Raw genomic sequence first — 23,122 nt, 5'->3', positions numbered from 1 at the left:
ACACAGGCAGTGTGCTGTATTGTATATTCACAACTTCTCACCTGTATCCATTCTTTACTGGAGTCTTCTGCAGGGGTCCATGCGTTTTCAATGTAGTTCAGTCTGGATTTCTCTGCGGACCAGTTTGCATTGTACTGGGAGGAGCACATGATCTGATCTGAGGTAATCTCACCAGATTCCATCCCCAGTGGTTCCAGACAATCGAAATCTAGGTTTTATGGAAAATGAAACCCTGTAAGTGGGTTCCAGAGCGGTGAGCCCAGAGGCTGTCAGTCTTACCATATAAACATCCAACCTTTTTAAAAGTCAGCAAACAAATAAACAAGTAATTCTAAAAAGCTACCCTTGCAGGGGTCCCGTCGCTCTCATCTGTTTAATCAAAGTGACATGTCTACAGCTAAATTCAACATTATTCCATTTTATTTTTCATTTATTTTTTTAGCATTATAGAAATCTATCACTCATTCTGGAATTTCCTCTGTTTACAAATTCGCTAAAAATGACGATGTTAAGAATTAACTGCATAGATGTTGACATCTGCTACCACCACATTAGTGTTTTTATTTGTATTTAACAGGAAAACCTCCAAATGGTGTTGCAGTCAGTAGACCCCATTGGGTTCAGAGGTCACGGGTTCAGTCTCTGGCCAAAGTGCAGTCAGCCTGGGCTCCAGCGAGACAGACTGGGTGGCTATTTGTCTGGAGAGTGGGCAATAACAATGGACACTGGAGACCAGAGTTTACTGCTTCATACCACACAAAGCATCCTGGAGAGGAGATGGGTATCTGCGGCAGTATAAGCCCACCGAATCTCACAAGCTCAATAAAAGATTTCAGTTTCTTAGCTCACCATATAGTGCCACTTAGTAAGTCAGTTTCTAACTCCTCATTCACCGAACACCACAACATGCAGAAATACACAATGTAAAAAAACAAAACAGGAGTTCCAAGACTTCAACCAGAATGAAAACATGTGAGGACTAACCTTTTGGTACAGTCTTCTCAATGACGGTGAAGTTTGCAGAGAAGCCCTCCTTCGCTATGGCATTGTCGGTCATCAGGGTCATGGCAAGGATTCCAGTAGAGGTTCGGAATCGACCAGGTGTGTTCTGTCCACAGAACCGTCCTACGTGGGGACCAACTAAACAAAGGAGGAATAGACATGTGTTTACAGAGTAACTCTAATTCACATTACACTCAGATCCTAGCATTAGAGTTAATTAAACTACGACACATTTCCCAAAGTGTGTATGCATTGTAAACAAGAGTGCGCACAATTTGCCACCTTGAAAATTAAGTACACTAGAATAATGAAATTGCTAGGGGCTGTGGTTGGCGTAAGAAATATGACGGTTTGAGTTAACAACAGTAGTATGCCTCCTCTTTGCTAAATAAAAACCCCACAGCATTTCTATTAATCTACATTCAAGACATAACTTTAGAGTGAAAAGAAACAGCTCTGAAATGATCTCTGTGACTCGTGATCTTTTGCAATTTTAAAAAGCTCTTTGTCAGTTCTGTATTGTGCTCTTCTTTTAGCAGGACAGTGCCTCTGATCCCAGAGTGCCATTCTCAGTGCCAGCGATGTCTGCTCAGGAGCTAGTATGAGGCTTTGTACAGCTTCATACGAAGGGGAATTGAATTCCTTATGTCACATGTAAGCCTCAGCTACTGTGCTAATCCAATATTGATCCGAGGGGCATGGATGTTAAAGCACATATTTTATTTTAAAAAATTGAAACACAGGTTAAGATTGCATTTCAGTCACAGTTGTAAATCTTTTCTTGACTGGATTACAAAAAATTTCACTTTAAAAAAAAAAAAAATTGTATGCCAGTTTTCTTCAGTTTTACTAGGAACCCCCCCTCCAAAAAAAAACAAAAAACAAAAAAATCCTTGGGTTTGTTTTAAGATATATATTTTAGCTTTGTAATGCAGAGCCTTTTTTTTTTAAATTACCAACAAAGGAAGATAACCACCCCATTCAAAGTTTTTAATTTAGATAACTTGTATGTTCCTGAAAGAATCACACATAGAAAAGCTTTGTTTGGGAAGTAAGAGCTACTATGGGTTTGTTTTTAAAATAAGGTTCTGATTTGACAAACCAAAACTCTACTGGGTTAAGCCTAGGATTGATTTCTACAGTACTAGCTTATCCCCCTGGATTACACCAGCCACTTATTTTAGAGGTAATATTGGGTAAACCATGAATAGAAGACTGATGCAACCCAGGGGTAATTCCCTAGTGCAGTAAAATGCTCTAAAAAAAATTGGCTCTGGCTTGAACATGTGCGGTATTGATGATCAAATCAACCCCTTGGTTCTATTTAAAAATTCTCCAGAAAGCTTCCAAAACACAAAAGCTTGTGGATCATCAATAATATAGACGTGGGCTACTCTGCCCCACCTCTGGGGTCTCTTTAGCTTTACGCATAAACTTAATGTGACAGAACAAAGCAGACCCATTAAAGGACTTGTATGCCTGTTGGCCTTGCTCTATTTAAATTCATTGTAAAAGGAATATAAAAAAAAATCCCTTCAAAACCTTCGTGGCACATTAGCAGCTACTGTTTCAAAGGAATGTCGAACTGCATTTGGCAGCAAACAACAGGATCTTTCTTTTAGCAGAGCAAAGAAAAAACATGGGAGAAAACAGTTCATTATTGTCTGCAAGCTGAGGTCAGCTAAACATCTCTTTGAATACACAAGCAACTTTATCAGACACCACAACCCTGCTCGCAAAAGAAAACACAGCAGCCGAACCTCGCCTCAGACACCATAACTGAAAGGGAAGGCAATGCATTGCTGTGGCTGAAGCTTTGTCCTGACTGCTTTACGCTGCTGTTCCAGATTATTACATTGGGAAGAGGAAGCTTTAAGGAGTTCAGATAAGGCCTCCCTGAAAGTTAAAGAGGTGCTTGTCAACATCAACTTCCTTTAATTCTCATTCTTGTTCTTTAAAGTGATAAAATCAGAGGTGGGTTTCAATGGTGCCGTTTAGAGTGTGGTATAGTATATGCCACGTTGGTCACACCAAGACCATTTTTGATCTCAGCTTTTGTGCACTATATTGTATAAATATTCACACCCATGATTGTTGGCTCGACACAAGCCTAAGCAGCGTCCGCTTTTGGCATGATACAAGATACAACCATATAAACCTAAACAAGCTGCTTACTGTAGGTAATTCTTTTTTTACTTGTTTGTAATAAAGCCTTCTACAATTAGATTAGGTGGTGCTTTTCCTTCTATACCAGCACAGCGCTGGCAAAGCGCTGCCATGACATACTGTACCTCCAGGGAAGCCATCCCAGATTTCCAGTCGATCGTAACGGCAGAACACTCCGGTGGGAGGGGTGGTGTCAGGCTCCAGCTCAAAGCTTTCAAACTCAACAATGATCTCTGCCATCTTGGGTGCAAAGATCATGTAAGTGCAATCCAGATTGTTGGGGTACTTCTCAGGGAATCCTGGGGATTTGATCACTCCGCTTGTTGTTGTGAAGTTTCTGGAACATTCAGGTCCTGAAAGATAAACATACAGTATGTATACAGTAGACTCTCGTTAATCCGTCTTTCAATACTTAATGTTTCAATAATTCGTGTGGTTTGATACAGTACATTATCAAAGTGTATGAGTGCAGAAATCACCTGATCTATGTGGAAGCGAGCATTCACACTCTTTATCAATACAGAAATCAGCGTATGAGTGCAGAAATCACCTGATCTATGTGGAAGCGGGCATTCACACTCTTTATCAATACAGAAATCAGCGTATGAGTGCAGAAATCACCTGATCTATGTGGAAGCGGGCATTCACACTCTTTATCAATACAGAAATCAGCGTATGAGTGCAGAAATCACCTGATCTATGTGGAAGCGGGCATTCACACTCTTTATCAATACAGAAATCAGCGTATGAGTGCAGAAATCACCTGATCTATGTGGAAGCGGGCATTCACACTCTTTATCAATACAGAAATCAGCGTATGAGTGCAGAAATCACCTGATCTATGTGGAAGCGGGCATTCACACTCTTTATCAATACAGAAATCAGCGTATGAGTGCAGAAATCACCTGATCTATGTGGAAGCGAGCATTCACACTCTTTATCAATACAGAAATCAGCGTATGTGTGCGGAAGCAGACGATCATTTAATTTAATTCATTTAAGTACAATATAGTGCAAGTCAACAGACAGAACTGTACTGCAGTTACTGAAACCAGTGACAAGCAAGCAGAAAGTAGATTTAAGATTTTCTTAGGCTGGCAGTCTGAATATGAAGAGCAGTTATGACAATTAAAGACTTAAAGAGCGAGATCAGTGACTTTTTTAAACCAGCTACCCTGCCTCTGAACAATGCTGATTATATACAGTATATGTTTTGACCTTTGTTGGGACATTATATTTTATTTGTATTATTGCCTTTTTCAAGTTTTCAATTAATAGCACAGGGATTTCTCAAACAGTAAACTCAACTTCATGTTTTTCATTAATTCGGGCTCAAATCGTCCTATCTGCATTAATTAACAGGGTCTACTGTGTGTTTGCACACACACACACACACACACACACACACACACACACACACACATATATATATATATATATATTTATATATCTATATTATATTAGTTATATTATATATATTAGTTATTTTGGGCCATGCACAGTACTTGAAAGTTAGAAACAAATAATCTATTGTGGGTTTCTTATATGTGGCTAACTTTGCTTTATTTATTCATTTTTTTAGCCTATGATATTTATTTGCGAAATCATCACATATTTCTGGATTAAAATTTTAAAAAATCTAATTTAGGGGAAACATTTCCAGTATCCTTTAGTAAAGCTTTCCATCGAAATATAATATCTTTATAAGAGTTCCTTTTGGTTTTATTTGCAGATGTTGCCATAGACTTGGCTGACATCGACATTCATCGATTTGAGCTTCAGGCTCTGTCATACACTGCAAAACAACTGATACAAATCCCTTCTCTTATCCAGGCCCAAGAAAACGAAAAAAAACTAAACAAAAAACACTACAGTTATCAATAGAAACAGTTTTACAAGGGGCAGGGAAACTGAAATAGTACAGCCTGATAAATAAAGTGCATGCTAAGTGTACACCCTATAAATGCAGCTAAGCAATTGACTCTCTGAAGGTAGCCCAGGAATGCTCATGCACTCCTGTATGCGTATAGCACTTTTAAACAACACCTCTTGTTGCTTATGTTGATATGTTTTGCTTTAAACCAAAAACCAGCTGTTGCTAGCTGGTGTCAGTGTTAAATTCTTGGGGACTGTGAAAGGGACCTTGCGCTATTTTAAAGGGTTTTTGCAACAGGAAGAAACCGCCCTTAAAAGTTGATTGTACAGCAGTAAAAAAAGAAAGAAAAAAAAAGAAAAGTAACCCAGACATTTTACACAGTTTAGTGTAACTATTCAAATACTTCAGCTTGCTGGTTACCCATGGTAAGTTTAGACCTGATTATTTTAACACTAATAGAACAGACAGGCAGGTTATTTTGTCTCAAGGCAAGGTTTTTAGGTTAATAATTACACAAATGCTTGCTGTGGAAGTAAAAGAAAAGTTAATAAGAACTGAAGAGTTAATTGTTTGCTTTTGTGCAAACAAGATAAAATCCCTGTGTTACACCCCCCTGCCCCCCCCCCCCCCCCCCCCCCCCCCCAAAAAAAAAAAAAAAAAACCGGCTCCACTTTCAGGAAAAAAAAACAACAAACTGATGTTCAAACAGAACAATTGCGGGGCCCAAACACTTCTTCCTCTACCCCCCTACTTTTTTAAAAAGACCATGGAGAAAATGAGGGAAGTTTTTTTGACACACTCTAGGGTTGAGTTACCTAGAGGAGTGACAGATAATCCACCAGATGTGACCTATGCTGGCAAACTGAATGTGAAAGTCAACTTGCAGCACAGGCTGCCTGCCCCTGGTGTTGACACAGGTGCAGACATGAAGTGCTCTGGAAAGCAAGGGCATGATAAGCTGCTGCTAACTTTCCTTCCAGGTAATACAAGCGGCATGTCTCTGGACTGGGCTGCTCCTGACATATCAACACAGGTTCCAAAAAAGTGTTCCCACTGCAGCAACATCAAGAGATAATTTGGAAGGGCCCTTTCCTGTGGCTCTGAAAAAGTTCAGGATCTTAAATGAACGCGTAACACTTTGGTTTGTAAGACGTTGAGAATAAAGTAGTATTCCTTTCCCAAGGATGGGGAGGAGAGTGTATAGGCAGTTTGTCATGAAACAGTCTGCCAGAAACACTCAATAAGTGTTTATTTGCAAACAGGGGCTTTAACTAAAACATGAACTAAATCTGCATGAACTTGCTTTTACTTTTGTTTTTCGTCAGTCAAACCTCAGCTCAGGCTACTCAACAGGAGGACACCTACCTATGAAATGAAGCTTATCTTAATATGCTCTCAGTAACCCCTGACTACTGAAGCTAAGCAAACAGTTAGTTGATGTATTCTTCAATAGCAATTCTAAATGAGTCAACCCCTCCCAAAATCCACCCAGAAATGTGAAACTAAACATCTCTTCCTCCATTACCTCCTTTACCTTCATCTTTACATACATCACACACACATCCCACAGCAGATTTGTGCTTTACCAGCGGGCCGGCACTCACCAGTTTTGAAGACTTCATAGCGGATAGAGAAGCCAGCCCCATGTGTTTCATAGTCGGACACAAACTTGATGAAGAGCAACGAGGTTGTGGACAGCACTGGAGAGGGGGCGATCTTCCCACAGTGCTTCCCCACCAGTGGGGCATTCTCATCACCCCCATCCCGGACCTCTACATAATCATACCTGCAGAAAAGAGATGTCGTTATCAACCCGGTTCATACACGCCTGTACATTGAAGTCCTGTTTGACAGTAACATTGACCAGATATGATTCTTTGTTATGTTTAAACCCTCTAACAGTGTCCATTTTTATTTGCAGACAGAAAAGTGCTGGCTAAATATGTCAGACAGTTAATCCCATTCTAAAAAAAAATCAATAATATTCATAGTGTTTTTTTTTTTTTTTTTGGTTAGCTACAAATATGAAGAAATCTATGGAGAGACATAATAAGCAAATTCACCTAATGGAAAAACGCATGGGAGTATTAAACCTGAAAGAAAATGTAACATAAAGCTGCAGTATTCCTTGTCATTATTTTAGTTCAGAAAGTTAATCCTTCCATAAACTTCATTCATTTAACTACTCCACAATGTGAGTAGCCTTGTTTGTGACTCAGTGTTCTAGAAATTGTGTGGATGACGAATGACTATTGCAGTAAAAGCTCATTTTACATCACATAAAATTGTGGTGAACACAAAAAAAAGATACAGTAAAGAAGCTAATGTTAAAGTGTTAATCGAATGTACCTAATTGCCCTTGTAATTTCGATTTGTTTCAACACTCATTGCTTTGAATCACTGCGGTACTTGAGGGTTCATCCCTTTACTGCCCAGGGTATGTTCCCTTCCCATACCTATTTAACACTTATATTCTCAATGTCAAATATACTGGACACTGGGCAGCAAAGGGCTATATTATAGATTATTTACATTTCTGTTGCCTGAAACCCGTTTTCCATGTGCTGTCTGGGAAACAAAAACTATTTCAAACTGTGCTTGCTCATTTCACTTGCTATTTACTACATACAGGAAGATGACGAGCAAAACCAGGGATTTTAGAAAGAAAGACCCACAGTGGAGATTGTCTTAGCCAACCCTCCGCGTGGGTCTAACCCCAAAAATTGTCCTGAATCTGCAACCAATTAAATTTAAGATTTGGAAAATGTTAATACCGTATAACCTCTCACAGCAATGCTAAAGTTAGGAAACACGCTGGGTTTACAAGCTTATTGTACTTCTATAACATATATTAAAAAAAAATGCAAAGTGCTTCTTCTTTTTCATTGGCAAATGGTATCCCTTGAGAAGGCTGTAATGCAAGGGTGACTTCACCCAGCTCTGTAGCTCCTTTTACTGGAAATGATATGACCTCATCACTGAGACCCTGGTTCACTGTGTTTCCGCTGATGGAGATTTGTGGCTGGGAAAGGCATGGCTCTATCAGGTGCTGTATTTTATGTCGTGCATCTCTCTTGCCTGCTATTAAAGAGGCAATGTTACGTTGCAACTGTTTCAATTTGGAAAATTACAAAAGGTTACATAGAGTATGACCCATATTGATGCTGGCTGTTATCTTATTGTAAATGTACACTGGTAATGGACTCATCCTATTTGCTGGGCTTGTTTTGGCATTGACACCTTTTCCTTCAGAAACAGCTGTGAAAATATTGACCCCCTTTTTACAAATAACAGCTGTAGACAGCTGCTTAAATCGGCAGATTGATATGCTGTCATAACCTACTTTATTATAGAGAGAGTGTATTTCTCAACATTAGTAAAGCAACTAAGGAGTCCAGACAAAGGGACACTAAACCTATCAAGCCACGTCCATCTAGCTCTGCAACAAAAGCCCTCTTCTTCTGCACACAAGACTGCATTTTAAACACTTCTCCCACTGCACATTGCTCTTCACTCACTTTTGTATTGCTTGTGCCCAGAAAGGTCAATATGGGTATGTCAACAGCATAGTAAAACCTTTCTGTACAATCCAAAAGACAAATATTGTTTTCTTGTTTATTTATGTTGTTATAGTATCACACTTGAGTTCATATACATTTTAATTAGTGTTTACACCATATTAATTATAGTATTTAAGACCCTTGTTTCCTGTATTACACAGCACTGAGCATTACAAACTCATCTCATTAACCCACCCGCTCAGTTGTTTTAATCCAAAATGGAAGACGAGATACTTCACTTTCAAAATGTCACATTGTAAAATGATGGCCGCTGTAACATCACTGTGTTCTAATGAGTCTGAATAATACATTTGAATATGCATTTATCTTCAGCCTCAGACGGTATTGAATTCCATTTGCAGGGGATGAAAATAAACTGCACAGAACAAGAGCAATGAGCCACGACACCTTTACTACTCAAGGACAAATCCCTTTTGATATCTGCATGCACATCTTCACACTGCTATAAATGCCCTTGCCACCTCATTTGTACCTGTGCCAAGGCTTAGAGGCACTGGTTTTAAGAGTCACATGCCTTGCATTGTTTACATGTGCACAAGTCATCTGGAAGCCATTCTATGATCATCTCCAGCTTGTTCACCTCCTTGTTCAGCATTTAAATTAATGAGGCTGCCAAGCACTGCTCTGCTCTTAGTCACTTTATAAATGTTTTAAAAAATCTGTGTCAGTAACCACCTGCAGGGTAATATCCAAGCCCGTATGTTTAACAAAGTCAAATCCCATTAACAAATTCTGAGCAGGCTTTGCGTCTCTTCCAGGGCTTTGGAAAACTCTAGGGATCATTCCACGCTCATCTCATTTGTTTAAATTTTGAATTGAAGACGGACAGTCAAACAATGTGTTCAGTACAAGTGCTGTAGAAACATTGCACCCAGAGTTCCAGCCGGCTGAGCCTCAAGCAGGGCTGGCAGAGGGAGGGGAGGATATTAGGTATCTGTACTAAATCTTTGTGATGGCATCTCCTCACCCCAATAACAGTAATGGACTAAGACAAAATGACCAATCTTCCCAGAAGCTAAATTAATTATTATTTTTTTAAATAAACTAGCTTCTCCAGTGACCTATGCTCCCCCTTTTCTAAAGAGGGAGTATGTCTGCAGGGAAACTGGGGATGAAATTCTAGGCCTCAAGTGATGCCCACAGTGAGTTTAGCACTCATTCACCCTGAACTAATGAACAGCTCAATTGCTTTCTGTTTTGTTGTGTTCGTTTGGCTTTCTATTTGATTAGCTGTGTAACAGAATATTGAAATGCTTTTGTTATTCCTTGCCTGTCTACCTGTTTTGACGTCAAATGCGATGGAATTGGGCAATGCAAGATCAACCATTACCTAAAATAATCTTTAACTAGTATATTTATTTATTCTCAAACATGTATTTAATAGCGGTTTGGGTGTTCATTTTTGCACAGAAAAAAAACCAAGTAGTATGTATGAATGACTCAATATTTCACCAACCTAAAAGTATTTTAAGTACACCTAACGTTAAAAAGGATTATAAAGTGTCCTACAAAAATATAGGAATAGTTATGCCCGACAGAATGCAAAACTGCATGCCTTTACAAAAGAGACAAAGTCAACCTAAAGCTGTGTGTTTTATTTCTCCCAACCAGCTCAATTATTCCTGAAACTCCTGGACAAGGACAGCCAGGGAATAATAATCATTATCATCATCATCATCATCATAAAAGACTGCCAGCTGTTATCAGCCTCCAAACTTCACCATCTTTAATGTGAGGCTAGTAACATGCCATAGCTAGTGCTCAGGTGAAGTTTTGCTAACATTTGCAGGGCTCCGAGACATTTAAAACGTTTGTTTATCCACTTTCTAGAAAGACAAATTGATTCTTTTTTTACTGGAAGCATATACAGATTCAAATGTACTGATGATATGAATTAATCCAGACAAACTAACTTTCAAGCGGTAGCCTCTTCAGGTTGGTAATCACATCTTTCCAACTTCTGACAGACAAACTCAGAAAGAGATTTCATTCAGTTATACACAAGCATGAGCCTTATTAAACCCCAGTTATACATTAGACCTGATATTTTTTAACGTGAACTAATAAAAATAACATTTGTAAAAGCTACTTTTAAAACCACACAGAACACTGAATGTTTCTTGCAGTGGGTGATTATCGTCAGCATTGATGGCACTGCTAGATTTTTATCCGTTAGGCTTTCAGTTTCATCGTTGCTAATTCTGAACAAATAAAGTTTTCACCTCCAATGTTTTATTTCTTTGTCACACAATTAGTCCTTATTAGAAAAGTGGCTTTAGAAGCTAGAATGAGTAACCAAGTGACCTAAAAATTGCCCAGAGGCCAGCTGTTAACTTATTCCATGCCTAGACTGCATTTCTCCATGCCATCATTCAAGAAAGCTAGCATTTATACAAATATTGACTCCTATTGTATACAGCATACCATTGACCTTAAAATAAATACATCGTCTGTGTTGCTAATGTTTGGATACTGCATATTTCCCATTTAAGTTTGGCTGACCATGTAACAAACAACATAATCACATGAGCACTGTCTATAAAACTTATTAGAACATTGTATTATTAATAGACAGCCATCAGCAAGTAAATAAACTTAGGAATATAGAACTAAATTATTTTAGAGTAATAATAATGTTTCTTTAATATTGATATTTGCAGGTCACCAAAAGATCATTTGTTTTAACAATATCTAGCAATAGCACAATAGCCTTGTTTGTCTGTATTAAATCTCTCAAGTGCAGATTCCAATAGATTTGATTTCCTTTTTCCAGTGATCCAAAGAAAAATGTGTTCTAAAAAAAAAGTGCATTGTTTGCACATTTATTAATATAGCTTGTAAATGCAAATGTTATTCTACTTTTTTTTATTTATAGACAACAAAAACCATTTATTTTGGATAAGGTAACCCTACTGTTATAAATAACATTATGGTTGAGGCAGGAAACAGTTCATCAAGCAAGGAACAATCTAAAAGAAAAACACTTTGCTGCTGTTGAAGGTTAAAGAATGCCTCAACCTATAACTGAAACCTCCCCAAATTATTCCAGTCTCAGTAGTCCCTCAGTAGGGTGCTGGTCACCACAGTAAACCTAGAGCTGTACTTTATGTTAAAAAAAAAATAAAATCTCTGGTCTTAAAAAACTAACTGCCAAGTCCAACTTTCCAGCTATTATCAAGACAACAACTGTTATATGTCTAGCTACACTTTGTCATGACCTTTGAGAGAGCTATAATTACAGACATGAAGGGTGTGTAAATGCGTGTGCTTCGTGCAAGAAAGAAAGAAAGAAAGAAAGATTGTATATTGGTAGTCTAACTAACCCTACTTGAGAGAAGAAAAATGATCAATTAAAAAGAACAATTAACTGTACTTGTTCAACCTTAATCTGTCTTTTGCCACCTTGTACTCAGGCTTTGTGTATATGGAATCCATACAACTTAAAAGGGTTCATACAAAAGGTAAAGGCTTTAGGTGAAGTCTCAAAATTGTACCCATCTGCAGTGCTGACCTCTTAGACAGCAAGAGCTCTGTAATGGGCTGGAACATTAACCCAGAGGTCTTCTTTGGGGGTCCCAGGCAGGCAACTGGAACAATGATTTCGTTCCTTTACCACCTTCCCCTTTATCCTGGGAGCTGTACTGACGGACAGGGGGCAATAACTACTTTAATACGAATGATTCAATTAAAAGGTCCCCCTCTCACTTGTAAAAGGCAAGTCAGCCTCTCTGCTAAATGTAACGATACACTGCCTGCTGACAGGGCAGCACAAGAAGTAACAATAAAAAAAGATAGAGGCCTTCATAAGCCTTAATTACTCAGAACCATGCGATCAGGCACAAATACAAGTGCACTGAACATTACTGAAATTCTAATAATTATCCAATTAGTGCTCTGACAAAAAGGCTCCTTCCTGTACTCTCAGCCACACATTCCTTTCTAGCCGTGCTCTCCTTCCTGTTTTGTGTTACTCTGTAGACACTGAATGCATCAGGTGCCAAGGAGGGTCCCTACTTCTTAAAAGACTAACGCCTTGCCAGAGTGAAGAGGCAGACGGAATTGTCCCTGATCAAAAGTCAAGGCAGGATTTGAGACGGCACTCCTGCCAATTTCTGGAGGACAAGCTGACCTCTAAATCCAACAGTTCCCTTTCACTGCCAAAGTGGATGGCCATGGTCACGTAATTAGAAGTGGGATGTGTGCCAGTTGCATTCCTTTTGTCTGGAATGGATGAACTGCTAAAATCTCATACAGCACAACCTATGTCATCAGTGTGGTCCATCGCCAGAAACTGAAAATTGCTCACGTACCCAGACATGGCGTAACAAAACCAGAATAGAGCACGTCAAGTAAAACAATGTTTTGGATTATCCAACTGGGTGGGAGTGAAGCAAGGCTTTTTAACAGCTGCTTTGCTTATCATTCAGTTTAATTGTTTAATTTAAACTTGTTTTTAGAAATACAAAATGTGATTATCTCTGAATATGTTGTACTTATTCTGTACAAAATCCCACCCCCCACCCCCCCCCAAAAAAAAGAAAAAGAACAATTTCAGTTTCAGTTAAGTGGAAAAAATTATATTGGTATAAAATTGTGTAACATGTTTTATTTTTAATGTTAAATGAACATACATACTATCTGCATTTAAAGTATTATGAATGCGCTTTGTGATGGTGGTCCACTATGAAAGGCGCTACATAAAATAAAGACTGATTGACTGATTGATTGATTGATATACAGCCTGATGTCTGCATAGATATATGACTGAGGTTTTTTATTTTCTTTTGCTATTATATCCATCATGAGTCATTAGAATAATACAGTGAAAAAGTTGTACTTTGGCTTTCATTATTCTTCGAGCTGTGCTGCGCTGGGAATACCAGATAGAATCATATAACAGGGTCCTGTGACTCAACTTCTTTTTGTAGGAACACTCCATACTTCTAACTGGAACTCAGGAATGTTCTTAGTTCTAAGTTGAATTCAGCTTACAAAAATACCTGTACTGGTAGATTTGCATGTTGTAGTCCCATGGCTACAGACTATTTAAGTCTGTGGAAAATAGGAAGTAGGTGCTACTGATATACCTGTAGTTCTGCTTTGTAATGGTCACAGTGAGTATTTTGAATCTATTTGAATGTCCAATTTGGCAGTTTCTAAATAAGAGGTTGGCAATTCACAAATGTTGAGCAGGTATCAAGTCGTTCATTCAAATGTTGTACTGTACATACAAATTAGTAAAAAAAAAATAGTAAAAAAGACTTTTTTTGTTTTTTTGTTACAAAGACATGCATGGCATAATGTGATGACTTGTGGGCGACTTAATGTTCAAATTCAATGTTTCACCAGATTACTACATCCGGTTACACAGAACGTCTACCGTATTAAATCAAGAAGAAATATTGTTGATGGAATAATGATCTGTATTCAAGTAGTTTACAACCAAATTATTAACACATACTTACTGGTCACAATTCTATACATTATTTCACTGTGTCGCATTAAGATCAGGCTTTGATTTCTCTTAGTACACAATATCACTCCTTCATTAAAGGTTTAGAAAAAAAAATCCAAAATTAAATTAAAATGAATTTGTGAAATATGATGAATTTAGTACTACTGAATACCTTTAAATAAACCTGGAGTTTGTTCCTACACAACAGTGAATGCTCATATTTTACAAACATTCACCTACGTAATGGAGAATAAAACACAATGATTCACAACAAACAATGAAACAATCATTTATTAGCTCTTTTCGTTTCTATTATTATCCTAATTCCTGCATCGCGTTAAAGATCAGTTAAGTACACACATGCTTGTCTGTAATTGGTTCATACCGTGAGCACATTATGAGAAATAAGTACATAGACTTTGTTTCTACGGTACATTGGATTTTATTGCTCATTCACTTGGCCCAACAATCCTTTTTGACAGGATGAGACTCTAGGGGGCAGAGCACCCTTGTAGATCAGGCTGTCTAATGTCTATAGGGCTGAGGGAAAAGTAAAAGGTCTTTCACATTTTTCCTCAAGTGACCAAAGAGGCAAAAATAAATTTTAGTAGGGTAATAAAAACGACTGTTGCTTTCGAAGGTGGATTTCCAAGCTAGCTGTCTGGATGCTAAGCAGTCAACATCGGCCATGGATTACAGAGTTTATGTATTGACTCATTGGTCTTAAACTACTGAAGTGAAAAGGCTAAAGATTACATTTTACTTGGGTAATAAAAAGTACTGCTGCTTTTAAATGAAAGGTCAGCTTACCAAAGTGGGTGTTAAACTACTGGTGTTGTTAGCAGCATTATACTGCACAACACACGCGGACCCCAGGAACATTCTCAAGTCTAAACAGTGCTTTATCCTTGAATGAGATATTTTACTTTAGGGGTGAGAAGTTTATGAACCTGCAATCCATCCCCCTATGGCTCTTTGAAACCCCCAAACCCAACATGCTGAACACTCCACAAATCTTGTTTTCCTGGAAACCAGGCTGTGATGCAAACACAAACACAACTCAGCTGCTTGTAAATAATAGAACATATACTGCACTTAATTCATGGTAAAACGTATGCATGCTAATGCAAACTGAAAAGCTGTTTTAATGTACCAAGGTGGATTATCAGATCAAAATGGCTAAAGAAAAAATGTACAGTATAAAAGTTATTAATGTTTTATCGTTTGCCTCATGGGCAACAATACATTTAAACACAGGATTTTCAAAATATATTGATTTTAAATATCAGACTCTGGTATTTTATAAATGTGTTATCTCGCTGTTGTTGGCACTGTTTGATTTGGGGGTTTGATATAGAAAATCTTGTAACTCAACCAATTTTGTTATTGACGGAAAAGTACAAGGTTTCAGCTGCTTCTAACCTTGAATCTTAGTAAATGTTTTCCAGCATTGGGTGCTTAACAACAACATACTGTATGTTGCAATGTATATACAGTACAATGTGTGGTTTATGTTCCCTGTTCACTGAGCTATGACAGTTTGTTGTGACTTTGAACACAAGTGCACTTTATTAGGGAAAATGTTAAGCCCAATGATGAAAACTTCACTAGTAGTGAAAATGAGCTTGTTTCATTCTGCCGGTTTGCTTTTTTGAATCCTGTTTCTTAGCAGCTGAAAATATTTTGTATGTGCTGATAAGACAATATGTATTGAGCAGAAGATCTCATCTTGATAAAAGCACTTGCGCAATGTGTGTTGGTGTCTTACTTATATAGAGGATCACACAGTGCAACAGACATTTTAGTTTGCTGGCATGGCATTCTCCCCTAAAAATGTCTTACCGGTACATATTTCTCCAGGTTGTTTTATTAGTTTGTGTTGTAAACCTGCTGTCTACCACCCAGAGCTGTAGGACTGGCATGCTAGCATTTTTGAGTTTCTTCCAGCCATAGTAAATGAATAGTCGCATGCAGAGTAAAGCCACATAGGCATGCTAATCTTTAGCCCTCAGCATTAATAGAATTCCAAAACCAAATGTTTTCAGCAGTTTACAACAGTTCACAGCATTTACAACATTTACAGTGGGAATATTTTAGGAGATTTACACTTTAATGGAGAACCACAAAAAACAAACAGGAATTGGAATCCCTGTATTATTGTTCATACTAAGAACTAAGGAGTACATACCTCACATGGTTTTAAACACAGGCCCTCACAAAATATTTTTCTTACACTGATAATACAAACCCTTCGAAATTCTTAAAAAAGCATAGTATCTTTCCCACATCCATCCGCTCCACAATATCTTTCAGTATCCTTCAGTCGGTGAAAACTTTATTGGTCCCCAGATGATGACATTCTACCCAAATGTAGTCATGCATCCCATCTGCTAGACAGCACCGGTCACCAGGGTCTTAAATTACTGATAGTTTACACAGCCATAAAAAAGTAAAGAGTACAATAAAAAGTGCAATTTATAGAGGGAGTTTGGAGAGCAGATTGGGTTTTATGGGGGTAAAATAAGGTGGTAACATGGACGGATATTTAAGCGCTGACGGCAGATCTGAGTCCCCAAGCACACTGACCAAAATGAATTCTGTTCATTAGTGTAAAGTGTAAAAAGGGCCAGCCTTAAACTGCCAATGAACTTTTGCAAATAAGACAAATAACCTCAGAGATGAAATGAAACAAGACATTATGAGGATTGCTAAAGGGAGTTAGTCAAGCGCAAAAGTTGGGGTCAAAGCAAAGACAGTAACAGGATGACTAACTTGCCATTACAGAAATGCTGTGTAATGCAATGTTGAGTTGATAATGTTGTGTAATGCAATGTTGAGTTGATAGTGTTGTGTAATGCAATGTTGAGTTGAGTTGATAAAAACAGGTGTTGTAGCTCATTACATCTCTACCTGGTGTTTACACAGACCCTGATGATCACTTCTTCGACTACCTGATAATAAAATAGGTAATGATCAGTGCTGATCAAGATATGATCAGCACCGATTCATATTTTTATAGAACACAAATTTGCTTTTTGTATTGCTAATTCTACAGTCCTTACAGAACCAGCACAAAATGCCAAAACATTTTGGAAAATGTGTTTAAATGTTAAGGCTATTACAGTAAACTGTTTCTTAAAGTGTGAACATCTGCTTCACCAGCCTGGAACTCAAGACTTGATTTTAACATACCAACTGCCAGCAGGTGGCGGCAAACCTCAGAACATTGCTTAGTAAGACTTACTTGCATTCCCTGTCCTCCAGATCAAAATGAGGGTTGAAGTTGATCAAAATCCTGTGGTATGGTTCTGGAGCCTGTATTACCCACACACAGTTCTGATAGGGAAAATACGAGTTTGGGTATCCAGGGGAAGTGAGATAATCAGGGTTTGATATGTGTATATTACCCCCACACTTATCTGTAAAGAGAAAAAAAAAATAAAATAAAAAAAGCATGACTTGAGTAACACAAAAAACAAGTAAAAATAATTGAACTGGTTTTACAGACCCTGATTAGCACTAATCTTGGGCTACCTTTACCCAAGTTAACGGTTAAGTATAACTGTGCAAGAACACTTTCCCTCAAATTAAATAAACATCAGTTACAGACCAAAGCTTAAGGTACTGCTCGTTTCAATAAAGCATAGGCCTGTTATATGCGATTTCATATGCTTAAGTGATGTTTGCACAGTTTTATTCTATACCATTAACGCGAAAGGATTTCAGTTTGAGAGACCACAGTTTTAAGAGAGCTGTTGTTTGCTTGTATGTGCCCAGTGGGTCTAAGGACAAGATCAAACCACTTGAAACAGCATAAGGAGTAAAAAAAAAAAAAAAAAAGAAAAAAGAAAAGAAAAACAGCAGCTATTTATTATAGATTTTCTCATGAGGACAATTAGATTAAAATGAAATAAATAAATAAAAATAAAAAATAACTTTTAAAGCTCATTTGAACCCTAAACCGTTTCAGGCATGCTTTGTGATCCACTTTATAAATACCCAATTTAGCGTCCAAAAGGAAAACCTTCATTGACCATTTTACAGGAACATCAGGGAATTGTTGACCTTAAAAGCAGTCCAGCTGATAAGAAGTTTCCATGGAAAAGCTTCCCATTACTAAAGTTTCAACATGTCGATATGTGTTTATGTGTCTGGTCTAAGGTAATAAACAGACAGCGGTCTTTTCTGATCTAACGGTTTAAGGGAATTTTGTCTAAAGAGCGCAATGACTTTCCTGACCATGCTATCGGGTTTAAGGGTGAAATGAGAGTTTTTATGTGTCTATTTTTAGCGCTAAACCTCTTTCCTTTGTGTCTTTTCAATCATAACCCTTCAATCCCTTTTCCGCACTGTTCAGACCTGTGCTATAAGAACCCGAAGCAAATCCCCTTTAGGATTTCGGGGTTCAGAAACACACGCAGGAACCAGTGCCGTCTCTTAAACTCTTGCTTATTCTGTGTTGCATCTGTGCAAAGCGTCTTTTTGGGATCAAGGTGACTTAATGAAGCAGAAAGCATCCCTTAAGATGACTTTAAGTGAGGTAATCAGGCATGTGCACACAAAAGGGGTAACGAAGTAAAAAAATGTATCTAGGAGCTGAAGAATAGATGTGGTCTACAACACAGATTAAGCATTTCCATAGCAATGGGTGAAAATCGCATGTATAATACTGCCTTTCATTCAGAAAGACGCGTAACTTGCGACAGCAAGTACAAAAATAGGACCAGGGCTGCTGTTGGTACAGTTTTTGTAAATGCATATGTGGTAAGTCTGGCTGTGTTTATTATGCAATATAGCACGATCAAAGCAAAGTATGGTATAAACAGCATTCCTTGGGAATATCCAACCAAAACAGTTGAATTAGAAAGCAGGTGCGAATTAATGTATGGATAAAACAACGGAAAGAAAGTACAACGCGTGGATACAACCTTCATTTTTTATTTTTTAAAGCATCACAATTTTTCAAAACTTTTATCAACCTATCAGGGTTTATTTTGGCTTTACTGAGAACTTCAAACATTTTTAGTTTTTTTAAAAAAGAACTAAGCAACATATTCTACCTAATTGGCTGAAAATCGACAGTGTCTGTTCTTTGTGCTTAGTACGCTTTGTCCTGTCACTTTAATCTGGGGGATTGTGAAAGTGACAGCGCAAAGTGAAGTGCGTGTTTTCTCCAGTTCTGTTGAATCTCACTAACAGTTGATTAGGAAGAACAGAGCCTAATGACTAAGCCACATTAGCTCTGGGCTGCGTTAATGAATTCGTGTAACAGGCAGCAAGCAACATCCAGTCGGGGCTGGAATTCTGGAGACCACGGAGCACAAGACAAGGCTATTGCGCTTGAAGGACCCGGTAGCCGCAACTTAATTTACAGGCAACTGCAAATTCGTGTTTTTTGAGATAATGAACAAAATTGAATTTTTAAGTGTTAACACCCAAGCCGTCAATGAGTCAGAGTTTTTAACAGAAAAGTTGTCTTAGGGTGCCTTGCTTTGCTGTTTGTGATTCAGGATTTATGGCTACATGTTATAGGCTGCATGGCTAAAGAAAATGTGACGAGAATAAAAAAAAAAAATAAATAAAAAAAAGTTTATACAGTAAGCCCATCATACAACCTCAGCAGTGAAACATGTATAATGCAATCACAGTGAACCGCTTGGATTATTTAACAACCAATATTATACTTAAATAGCTTCAGTACGCAACATAAAAGCAAAACGACTCGTTATTGTGTTGCCAACAGCGCAGCGAATACGAACGCTTGCATCTGTGATTGAACTAAAATCTAAGTAACTGTGCATGTGTGTGTGTGTGTGTGTGTGTGTGTATATATATATATATATATATATATATATATATATATATATATATATATATATATATATATATATATATTATTTATAATTTATACGGTAGTCAGAGAAGTTCATATTAATTATAATAATAATAATATAATAATAATAATAATAATAATAATAATAATAATAATAAATAATAATAAAGTAAAACGAAAATAAAAAATAATAGAAAATAATAGAAAATATACAAAATCTAGATTTTAGCTGCCACTTACCGTTTTTTGAAGCTTTGGCTATGATGATCCCAGCTAAAAAGTGCAACACTAATCCACAATGCATCCTCATGGTGTTATAGGAAAACAAGAAAAATAAACTCCGCAGGATCTTTGATTTATATTGTCCCTGCTTGGCTCGAGCAAGGAAAGGAGCAGAATTGTCTCAGCGTTACAGCGACTCTTCTTTTTGTGCCTCAGGTCGCCTGCATCCTGTCAGTTAGTTCTCATTTCCTCGCCCTTTTCCCAGACTTGTTCCTCTCCCAGCTGCTGGCGCTGACATTTCCCATTAAACAAGTCCAAGGCAATACAAAAAAGAAGACACAAATACAACTCCTGATTTCGAAACTCCTTGTTTATGACGTTCAAGCAGACGTAATCATTTTCTGTTGAAAGTAAGAAGAAAAACCATGCAAGATTACGCGACCCTTCTCTTATATAACTGGAGGGACTGGCAACGCGAGCTCACCGTATCCTTAAACCTGGCAAGACACAAACGAGCAGCATTACTAACATCTGTAGAACAGCATTGGCATTGCAAGGATTTAAAGCAAGCGATACTCCCTAAATCACGACGACTTTTTCTCCTGCTGTGCCCTGGCTGGCTATTAAAACGGAACTCTTCGGAGGGATTACTGATTGGTTTGATTGCGATATATGCAAAACTGACCGGAGAAGCCCTCCTAGTTAAAAGCGAGAATACTCGCTCTATCTAGTGGCTGCTGCATGAAGAGGAGACACGCAGTATCCCCCCCCCCCCCCCCCCCCCCCCCCCCCCCCCCCTCTCTCTCTCTCTCTCTCTCTCTCTCTCTCTCTCTTCTACTGATCATAAACAGACACCAGTGACAAGAGCCAGGCACTTTCATCGTGTCCTCAATTATAAAATATAGCATTGGAAATGCTGCATGATAATCAGAAAGTCTACCATATTGTACTGCACCTTACTGTTAACAGTTTCTGTAAAGTAGACTAACCTGCCGAGTTTTGCATCACCTAGAAATTTAGGATTGAGACAACAAAAATAAATAAATAAATAAATACATGGGCATAATTTAGCTATTGTATTTAACATCATGTAATCAAAGAAACTATAGAATTATATTGCAAAGGTCTACCGGGAGCCATAATACAGTAATACAGTACAGTACTTTATGTTGGATTTTGAAATGTTTTTTTTTTTTTTTTTTTTTTCAATTTTTGTCAGTTTTTAGTTAAGTATATGGAAAACTACAAAGCGGTATGTAATTCAATATGTTAACGTAACATTATTCAGCAGGTTGCATGCCACTTTATGAAGCAAATTGTATTCATTCTGCAGGGTGATGCAAAAAGTGTGGCCATATATAGTTGGTTTTAACTGGCGTCAAACAAAGTAATTCGAAGTGTATAGTTGCCCTTTCGATTTCAACTCAATCTTTACTCAACACATCATGTTTTGATGTTCAAATACCAAGGAACTGGAAAGGTATTGACGGACAAAGAGCTTCCTTGATATTTAATTATATACTAAACCCAGTTTTCTCTCTCTTGCATAAGTGAAGTCTACGCGAAAATGAAATTGACAAGCTATGACCTGCACATCTGCACCGGGTATCAGACTTTTAATTAAATAGGCCTATAGCCGCCGAATCTTTATTTTAAGCGAATCAGTAATTTTGTAATGGTTACTCTGGAAACATAGATTAACAAAGTTTTAATAATTTTTCAGAGTAGAAAGATCTGAATCTTACAAAAGAATATCATTATACAGCCAAAGCGCGTCCCTTTAATCAAGATAGTGTTATCTATCAGCAAACAAATAGCAGGAGCCGAGGTTTACACCGATCAAACAAATGAAGGGATATGATCCGAGCAAAAAGAAAGTGGAACATTTAATAGAAACTAAGTAACGAGGTCATATATTGTACTATGCAGTGATACAACGTTACCAATAAAAACACAATCGATACCTTAAAAACACCTTTTCAAAGAAACCTAGTTTCATAACTCCTGTGTAACCAATATATCCGACCATATACACCATGTAAGCAAACCAACTGCACACACACCTTTACATACATACATACATACATACATACATACATACATACATACATACAAACATGTTACTATACCTTTACAGCTCCAATCAATGACTGCATCCAGATTTGTTCTATACGGAATTGCGTATTAATCGATATCTGTGGACGGGACGTCTAATGAAGCAATCCTGCACAGACGAAGCAGCTATAATAAAACTACAAAGGCAGACACAGCCAAAGTGGGGAGGGTGTTTGCAGATGACGGCGCATGCAGTCACTTTTCGTCTTATTTCCTGATGCTTTCTCCCAGGATCAGGTAGCACACAGTGTAATTGTTACAGTCACACGACAACAGCTGTGGTCGATGCTGCTGTGGCTCACCAAGATTTAGTAAAGAAGTTAGAGCCGCTGTGGTATCAGATCGCACACGGCGGGCTGTGGAAAGATTTGAGCCGTGTAAACAAAATATATCTATATATATTTTAAATAACCAGGGAGACAAAGAAGTAAGCCTTCTTCATGCAGTCAGTTACAATGAGATGCTCTCGCAGTGACAGACGCACTAGGAGTTCGTTGACTCCCTCTGGTTTTGCTAGTCTGAGTTTGACACACCCTCGGCAGTAAAGTGAAGGACCAAACTGACAGTTCAGCAGCAGGGGGCTGGTTTCTCTTCTGGAAAAACAAAAATGATAACGCTTACTGAAGCCTTTTTTTAAAAAAAAAATTAAGAGAAAATTTGTCTGTTTGAGCGAGGCATCTAAATCCAACCTGACTCGACTACCGAATTAAACACAGTAGTAGGCTATAGCGTTGTTTCTTGGTCAGGTTTTTGATCAATTTCATTTCTCGTTGTCTCTCATTTCGACTGTTGTTAGCTATGCTATTATTGTTATGCACAGACCTAGTCTATCGAGTATGGTAAGCGGAACCTTATACAATCTGTAAAGCTAC

The 23,122-nt window shown here is 37.9% G+C and overlaps 1 protein-coding gene across 2 annotated transcripts in view; it reads right to left on the bottom strand.

The window, feature by feature from the left end:
• Positions 1–22,722, bottom strand: part of LOC121311124 (neuropilin-1a-like) — a 44,998-nt gene extending 22,276 nt beyond the window's left edge. Inside the window, exons 1-7 of one of the 2 annotated variants that reach the window (XM_041243866.1) lie at positions 22,265–22,722; positions 20,154–20,536; positions 17,325–17,499; positions 6,649–6,830; positions 3,294–3,521; positions 985–1,140; positions 42–208 (exon numbers count right to left, since the gene is read on the bottom strand). In XM_041243866.1, the coding sequence (XP_041099800.1) occupies positions 42–208; positions 985–1,140; positions 3,294–3,521; positions 6,649–6,830; positions 17,325–17,499; positions 20,154–20,223 (978 nt within the window). In that variant the 5' untranslated portion in view covers positions 20,224–20,536; positions 22,265–22,722. Of the gene's footprint in view, positions 1–41; positions 209–984; positions 1,141–3,293; positions 3,522–6,648; positions 6,831–17,324; positions 17,500–20,153; positions 20,888–22,264 lie in introns of those variants that run through there. The other variant, XM_041243870.1, reaches the window with a different exon arrangement.
• Between the last annotated feature and the right edge of the window lie 400 nt (positions 22,723–23,122).

Source organism: Polyodon spathula, chromosome 3 (genome assembly GCF_017654505.1).
Source record: "Polyodon spathula isolate WHYD16114869_AA chromosome 3, ASM1765450v1, whole genome shotgun sequence".
NCBI classification, from domain to species: Eukaryota; Metazoa; Chordata; class Actinopteri; order Acipenseriformes; family Polyodontidae; genus Polyodon; species Polyodon spathula.
The sequence above is the reverse complement of the archived record's forward strand: the minus strand, read 5'-3'. Positions and strand labels throughout refer to the sequence as shown.